This window comes from Pezoporus flaviventris, unplaced genomic scaffold (assembly GCF_033815535.1).
Source record: "Pezoporus flaviventris isolate CSIRO_AGI_PZ_B2104156 unplaced genomic scaffold, CSIRO_AGI_Pfla_v1 ptg000154l, whole genome shotgun sequence".
NCBI classification, from domain to species: Eukaryota; Metazoa; Chordata; class Aves; order Psittaciformes; family Psittacidae; genus Pezoporus; species Pezoporus flaviventris.
In genome coordinates, this window is record NW_026892702.1 from 2,772,173 (window position 1) to 2,779,269 (window position 7,097).

The following is a 7,097-nucleotide window of genomic DNA, read 5'->3' on the forward strand; positions in this document are numbered from 1 at the left end:
CTTCAGGTCTGGGGCTAAGGCAGAGCTTGCTCACTGCCCCATAGCGCGGGTGTCCAGGCTGCCCTACTGCGTGCCAGTGAGGCTGGGGATCGATGCTGGTGCCAGCAGAGCAGTGGCAGCCAGGTACCCTGTACCAGGGGATGGGAGAGCAGCAGCTGAAGCATTCTGGGGGGCACAGTTGCCTATGGAGTGGTTCAAGCAATGCCAAATCCATAGAATCCCAGCCTGGTTTGTGTTGGAAGGGACCTTAAAGCTCCTCCAGCTCCAACCCCTGCCACGGGCAGGGACCCCTTCCACTAGAGCAGCTTGCTCCAAGCCCCTGTGTCCAACCTGGCCTTGAACACTGCCAGGGATGGGGCAGCCACAGCTTCTCTGGGCACCCTGTGCCAGCGCCTCAGCACCCTCCCAGGGAAGAGCTTCTGCCTAAGAGCTCATCTCAGTCTCCCCTCTGGCAGGTTAAAGCCATTCCCCTTGGCCTGTCCCTACACCCCTTGTCCCAAGCCCCTCTCCAGCTTTCCTGCAGCCCCTTTAGGCACTGGAGCTGCTCTCAGGTCTCCCCTTCAGGAGCCTTCCCCTCTCCCTGCTGACCCAGCCCAGCCCCGTCACACGCTCCCGCCCCCCCGCACTACATCTCCCGGGAAGCCCCGCGCCGCGCGTCAGGAGCCCGCGACGGGAACGGGAACGGGCCGGGAACGGGAACGGGCCGAACCGAACCGAGCCGAGCCGAGCCGAGCTGAGCCGAGCCGAGGTGAACCGAGCCGAACCGAACCGAGCTGAGCCGCTCCGGGCCGGGCCCCGCGCTGCCGCCATGCAGGTGAGAGGGGACGGGACGGGACGGGACGGGGCGTGTGTCCGCGGCCTCCCGGTGCGGCCCTGGCTCCCCATGGAGCGCCCGGGACCCCCGCTCCGCTGCGGGCGGGTGCTGGGCAGTGCCCCGGCAGAACCCCGACCTTCGCCCCAAGCCTAAACGGGGCTGGAGCGGAGCCCGCCGACAGCGGGGGCCCATCGGGCTGCGCGCAGCTCTGTCTGTCTGTAGCCGGTCGGTGTGATCCTCGCAGCCCCGTGCTGCTGCATGCCCACCCTGAAGGCTCCCCCATCTCCGCTCTGCCATCTGCCCCTCACCCGTCTCCCTCTCCCTCCATGTCCGTGACCCATCTCCCATGGAGGGGCTGTCACTGCGCTGGTCTCACACCGGGCGCTCACAGCACGAGCTCAGAGAGCCGCCAGCACCAGGTGGGTTCACTTCACACCCAGAGCTCAGGTGTGATCCCGCAATCCCAGCATCACCTGTGATGGAAGGGACCTCTGGAGATGATCCAGTGCAACCCCCTGCCAGGGCAGGGCCACCCAGAGCAGGGCACATGGGAACGTGTCCATGGTGGATGGCTCCAGAGAGGGAGACTCCACAACCCCCTGGGCAGCCTGTGCCAGGGCTCTGATACCCTCAATGGAAACAAGTTCTTGCTCATGTTGAGGTGACACTTGTTGTGTGTTAGTTTATGGCCATTGCTCCTCGTCCTGTCACTGGGCACCACTGGAAAGAGTCTGGCACCATCCTGCTGGCACCCATCTTTGAGATACTGATCTGCATGGATGGGATCCCCTCTCTGGCTGCTCTTCTCCAGACTAACCAGGCCCAGCTCCCACAATCTCTCCTCATCAGAGATGCTCCAGACCCCTGAGCATCCTTGTGGCCTTCACTGGGCCCTCTCCAGCAGCTCCTTGTCTGTCTTGTTCTGAGGAGCCCAGCACTGGATGCAGTTCTCCAGATGTGGCCTCACCAGGGTCAGCAGAGGGGGAGGAATCACCTCCCTTGATCTGCTGCCACGCTGCTCCCCATGCACCCCAGGATGCTGTTGTCCCTCCTGGATGCACGGGCTGGCTCACGGTCAACTTAACTGATCATCCACCAACAGTTCCAGGTCTCTCTCAGCTGAACTGCTCTCCAGCAGCTCACCCCCAGCCTGTACCAGTACTTGGGCCCTTGCTGAACGTCACTGGGTGATGTTTAAGGCTACTGCCCCCCCCCCCCCCCCCCCCCCCCCCAGTTTCCTGCCACCAGCCCCCTGCAAGGTCCCAAGGGTGGCCATGGAGCTCTTGGAGCATCCTCCCCAGGACACCGTGTCCCCAGTGTGAGACTGCAGCTTGGGCACCCTGTGGCAGTGTTCTGCTTTCCATGCTGCTCTGCAAGGCAGGGGTCAATGAGCTGCAGTTCCTACAGGCTCATCCCACTGTGCAGGGCCGGGTATCCCAGTTGGACTGGAGCAGCAGGTTGGGATGTGCCAGACAGCCTGGGTTTGTGTTTTCATAGAATCCCAGCCTGGTTTGTGTTGGAAAGGAACTTAAAGCTCCTCCAGCTCCAACCCCTGCCACGGGCAGGGACACCTTCCACTAGAGCAGCTTGCTCCAAGCCCCTGTGTCCAACCTGGCCTTGAACACTGCCAGGGATGGGGCAGCCACAGCTTCTCTGGGCACCCTGTGCCAGCGCCTCAGCACCCTCACAGGGAAGAGCTTCTGCCTAAGAGCTCATCTCAGTCTCCCCTCTGGCAGGTTAAAGCCATTCCCCTTGGCCTGTCCCTACAGGCCCTTGGCCAAAGCCCCTCTCCAGGTCTCTTGCAGCATCTCGCTGGGCAAGAGGCGTTTTGGCCTCACGGCCACACTGGGTACCTGAAGACCTCGCTTCACCCCAGGCTGGGACACCTGGGGCAGCAGAAGGGATCTTCTGCTCATCACTTGTGTTCCCTTGTCACTGAAGTAGTTACCTGCTCCTTACAAGGTGCTTCCCACTTGTGGCTGAAACCTGTAGAGGAGAAATAGCTTTATTTAAATCTAATTATCATGAATCTGTTGCCAAAGGAAGCTTAAAGCTGTGAGCCAATTACATATGGTAATGTGCAAGGGTGAGGAGTGGCTAAAGGGTGTAATTAGAGCCTGTTGTAGCGTGGACGCCCAGTTGTTGGATGGTATTTCTGGCCAAGGCCAGTCCTGTTGGCTGCATCTGCTGGTGTCAGTAACGGGGTAACAGCAGAGGGGAGGGCACGAGCCCCACAGACACTCCCTGGAGAGGTTCACCAAAGGGAGGAGAAAAACCCCACAAAAGTCCTGGGTTTTGATGGTGAAACCAAGCAAGGCTTGGCAGCACGGTGCCAGCTCTGTGGGAGGGTTCTTTATGCAACAGCAATACTCGCTCCTCCTGTTTCAGTGTGATAAGGAAAGTGGGTTGATGCCTTTGTAGATCCCAGCTTGTACCGATGCTGCTCTGCCATGGAGGCATCCCTGGACCAGCCCATGGTCAGGCGGTTGCGCTTGTGGCTCTGGGTGCTTCAACAGAGAAACCCCTGGGAGGCAAAGGGAAGCAGAGGGTGGCTGTGATCAGGCTGTGGATGGTGTCCACCAGCCTCTGTCTGCCTCCCACAGACCTTCCCTTCTCAAATCTGAGCTAATGAAGCCTTGGCTCATCTCTCGCAATCATAGAATGGGACATGGAGCTGTTGGAGTGAGGCCATGGAGATGCTGCGAGGGCTGGAGCAGCTCTGCTCTGGAGCCAGGCTGAAAGAGCTGGGCTGGGTCAGCCTGGAGAAGAGAAGGCTCCTGAAGGGGAGACCTGAGAGCAGCTCCAGTGCCTGAAGGGGCTGCAGGAAAGCTGGAGAGGGGCTTGGGACAAGGGCCTGTAGGGACAGGCCAAGGGGAATGGCTTTAACCTGCCAGAGGGGAGACTGAGCTGAGCTCTTAGGCAGAAGCTCTTCCCTGTGAGGGTGCTGAGGCGCTGGCACAGGGTGCCCAGAGAAGCTGTGGCTGCCCCATGCCTGGCAGTGCTCACTGGGTTTTTCTCACCAGTCCAGACGCACACAGGACCTGTGCAGGAAGTCAAGGGCACAGTTAAGCCTGCCCAGCATGACTCTCATTTTTCAGTTCAAGTTCCTCTTCCCGTTCCAGAAACTGGAAAAAACGATTGCAGCATTGGGTAAATCCCCAGCTGGGCTCAGCCCTGGGGGATGGGATGGGGATGTTGCATGGACCTGCTGAAGACGCAGGTCCCCTAAGCCCTGTGCCCATCACCCCAAGCCAGTTCTTTGGCCTCTCTTCCAGATGTCCTTCTACTTCTCGGATACGGCAGTGCTGCTCTTTGACTTCTGGAGTGTCCACACCCCCGCAGGTAGGCTGCCAGCCCCGAGACACTGTCCATCTGTCCATCCATCTATGCATCCATCTATACATCCATCCCTCCGTACATGCATCCATCCATCCATCCATCCATCTGTCCATCTATCCATCCATCCGTCCATCCATCTGTCCATCCATCCATCCATCTGTCCATCCATCCATCCATCTGTCCATCCATCTGTCTGTCCATCCATCCATCCATCTGTCCATCTATCCATCCGTCCATCCATCTGTCCGTCCGTCCATCTATCCATCTGTCCATCCATCCGTCCATCCATCCATCCATCCATGTATCCGTCCATCTATCCATCCGTCCATCCATTCATCCATGCATCCATCCGTGTATCCATCCATCCATGCGTCCATCCGTCCGTCCATCCATCCATCCATCCATGCATCCATCCATCCATCCGTCCGTCCACCCATCTGTCCTTCCATGCATCCATCCATCCATCTATCCATCCATCCATCCACGCGTCCATCCACGCGTCCATCCACGCATCCATGCACCACTGCCTGTGCTCTCCGCCTGGAAGAACGGATGTGGAGCACAGAACCGAGGAGCAGCTTTGCACTCCTGTCAGGAACGGTGAAGAGCAGAACCCCAGCATTAACCCTGGGGCACTTACTGTGTGCAGGGCTCAGGGCAGAGCTCAGGGCACTGCAGGCTCCATCCTCCCAGCCCAAGAGCAGCAGACAGGGAGGTGTTGGAATCACCCCCCCCAGCCCTGCCAGCCCCCACAGGTCAGTGTTGGATCAGCTTCCATTTCTGGTTTTCCTTTTATTATCCCAGAATCACATTTTAGCCCCCAGTTTTTTTAGTGGAGTTGATGCAAAGATGCTGATTCTTTTCAGAGCAATCCCCCTCCAAAAAAATACTCCCTAGGAATTTAGAGGGAGGAATTGGGCTAAATACACCATTTTCCAGTGCTTCACCAACCTGCTGCCCAATTCCAGTCCTGGGAGCCCATTCCCTCTACTTTATCCCATGGATATCGCAGAGTGCTTTGTGTTGGAAGGGACCTTAAAGCTCCTCCAGCTCCAACCCCTGCCACGGGCAGGGACACCTTCCACTAGAGCAGCTTGCTCCAAGCCCCTGTGTCCACCCTGGCCTTGAACACTGCCAGGGATGGGGCAATGTCCAAGCTCTATTCCCAAGCACTTTGTACTGGTTGCCACCACCTCTCCCCCCACGCCAGTGCGTGCCCATGGGTGTTTCCCTGCAGGGATGGTGCTCTCGGTGCTGGTGATCCTGCTGCTCTCCATGCTCTATGAAGCCATCAAGATGGGCAAGGCCGTGCTGCTGCGGCGGGCGCTGCGGGAGCTGCCCCCCAGCCTCAGCCAGGACCCGCTGCTGGAGCCGGAGGAGGGGGCCCCCAGCCCCACGCAGGGCAGGTACCACAGGGACCCCTCGCACCCTTGGTGGGGGGGGAGATCAGGGATGGGGATGTGGCCCCCTGGGAGGGAGGGAGGCTGGAAAGAGCCAGCCCTGGAGTGCTGAGCTCGCAGGGAGGGGTGGGACAGCTGCAGGAGGTGGCCCCAGGGGAATCCTGCCCTCTGCGAGTCCTTTGGGAGATATCCAGGGTGGTTTTAGCTTAGTAAAGGATCACATTCCCCCAGGAGCTATCGTGCAGGAGGGTCCCTGTGCTTTGGGAATGGGCTCAGGCACCCCAGCAAGGCTGACCCAGGCTTTCCCTTCCCACCCTTGGAGCCAAGCCCTGAGTTTTTCCTCTTGTATTTAATCCCAAACCATGCCTGAGGATGCTCTTACTGCCAGTATCCTTTGGAGCAGGATTTCCCCCTGCGCTGCTGTTTGCCGCCCCCATCCCGTACCCCACTTCCCAAACCCATCTCTGGATGCTCCGGGATACCAGCAGGGTAAGGGGGAAGCTTCCAGCTGCCCCAGCCCTTTGCTTATGGGGTTTCTCAAACCATGTAGACGAGGCCATCCATGCCATGGGTTAGTGGTGGCCTTGAACAGCTGGACTTGGTGATCCTAAAGGTCTTTTCCAACCTGGTTGATTCTATTATTACAGAGGGTTGGAACTGGATGATCTTAAGGTTCTTTCCAACGCAAACCACTGTGATTCTATGGCTCTTCCACAGGTGGTTTCAGTACCATGTTGGTCAGACGCTGTTCCATGTGGTGCAGGTGGTGCTGGGCTACATGGTGATGCTGGCGGTGATGTCCTACAACGCTTGGATCTTCCTTGGGGCCATCGCGGGCTCCACACTGGGCTATTTCGTGGTGTACCCCCTGCTCGGTCGGGGTTAGTCGCTTCCCATGGGATGCTCCACACTTCCTGCTCTTTGTCTGGAATTGCTGCTGTCACTTTACCGGGTCTCTCCTCCTGTGCTGTGCAGGACGCAGCAGCCAGGGACTGGCTCAACTCAGGGTGGGTATTGCTGGGGAAGGGGAGCCCCATGGCCACCGTCCATTGGTGGCTGCCCCCAGCTCTCAGGGAGCTTTGGCTGGGTGATGATGAAGGGGGGGGGGTGCTGTTTCCTCCCCCCACCACTGCAAGGTTCATCCTGGCTGCAATGGGAATGGTGCAGTGATGGGGATGGGGATATAGGGGACCGGTACCCCTGTGCCCTCCTGCCCAGCGCTGCCCTGCACCAAGCCCCTCTTCACACAGTGCCTTCTAGGGAGAACAGGGGGTCCTGATGGGTCCCCCCTCCCAGTGCTTCAGGGATGGGGTGGGAGCAGCCCCCAAGTTGTGGCCATGCTGAGGGGAAGCTGCTGTTTTGGGGCCTCTTGCTGCTGCTTCGGGACACCCCTTTTAATAAAACCATCTCAGTGGTTCAGCTCCTGGCTTGTGTTGGATGTGTCACCCCCCCAGTCACAGTGGGGGACCCCCAATCACAGTGGAGACCCCCAGTCACAGGGAGACTCTCCCATCCCTACCCCTCCAGCACAGCCCCAGGGCTGG

The 7,097-nt window shown here is 59.1% G+C and overlaps 1 protein-coding gene across 1 annotated transcript; it reads left to right on the forward strand.

The window, feature by feature from the left end:
• Positions 1-769: 769 nt before the first annotated feature.
• SLC31A2 (solute carrier family 31 member 2) lies at positions 770-6,972 on the forward strand. The gene is made up of 4 exons (XM_061479678.1): positions 770-814; positions 4,090-4,156; positions 5,391-5,559; positions 6,271-6,972. The coding sequence occupies exons 1-4, from the start codon at positions 809-811 to the stop codon at positions 6,437-6,439; spliced, it is 411 nt and encodes a 136-aa protein (XP_061335662.1). The 5' UTR covers positions 770-808; the 3' UTR covers positions 6,440-6,972.
• Positions 6,973-7,097: the final 125 nt, after the last annotated feature.

Bases quoted from the DNA above. Each gene is read 5' to 3' on its own strand.
- SLC31A2 (XM_061479678.1), top strand. The intron at 4,157-5,390 runs GTAGGCTGCCAG...GTTTCCCTGCAG, and splicing joins GAGTGTCCACACCCCCGCAG to GGATGGTGCTCTCGGTGCTG. The intron at 5,560-6,270 runs GTACCACAGGGA...GCTCTTCCACAG, and splicing joins CCCAGCCCCACGCAGGGCAG to GTGGTTTCAGTACCATGTTG.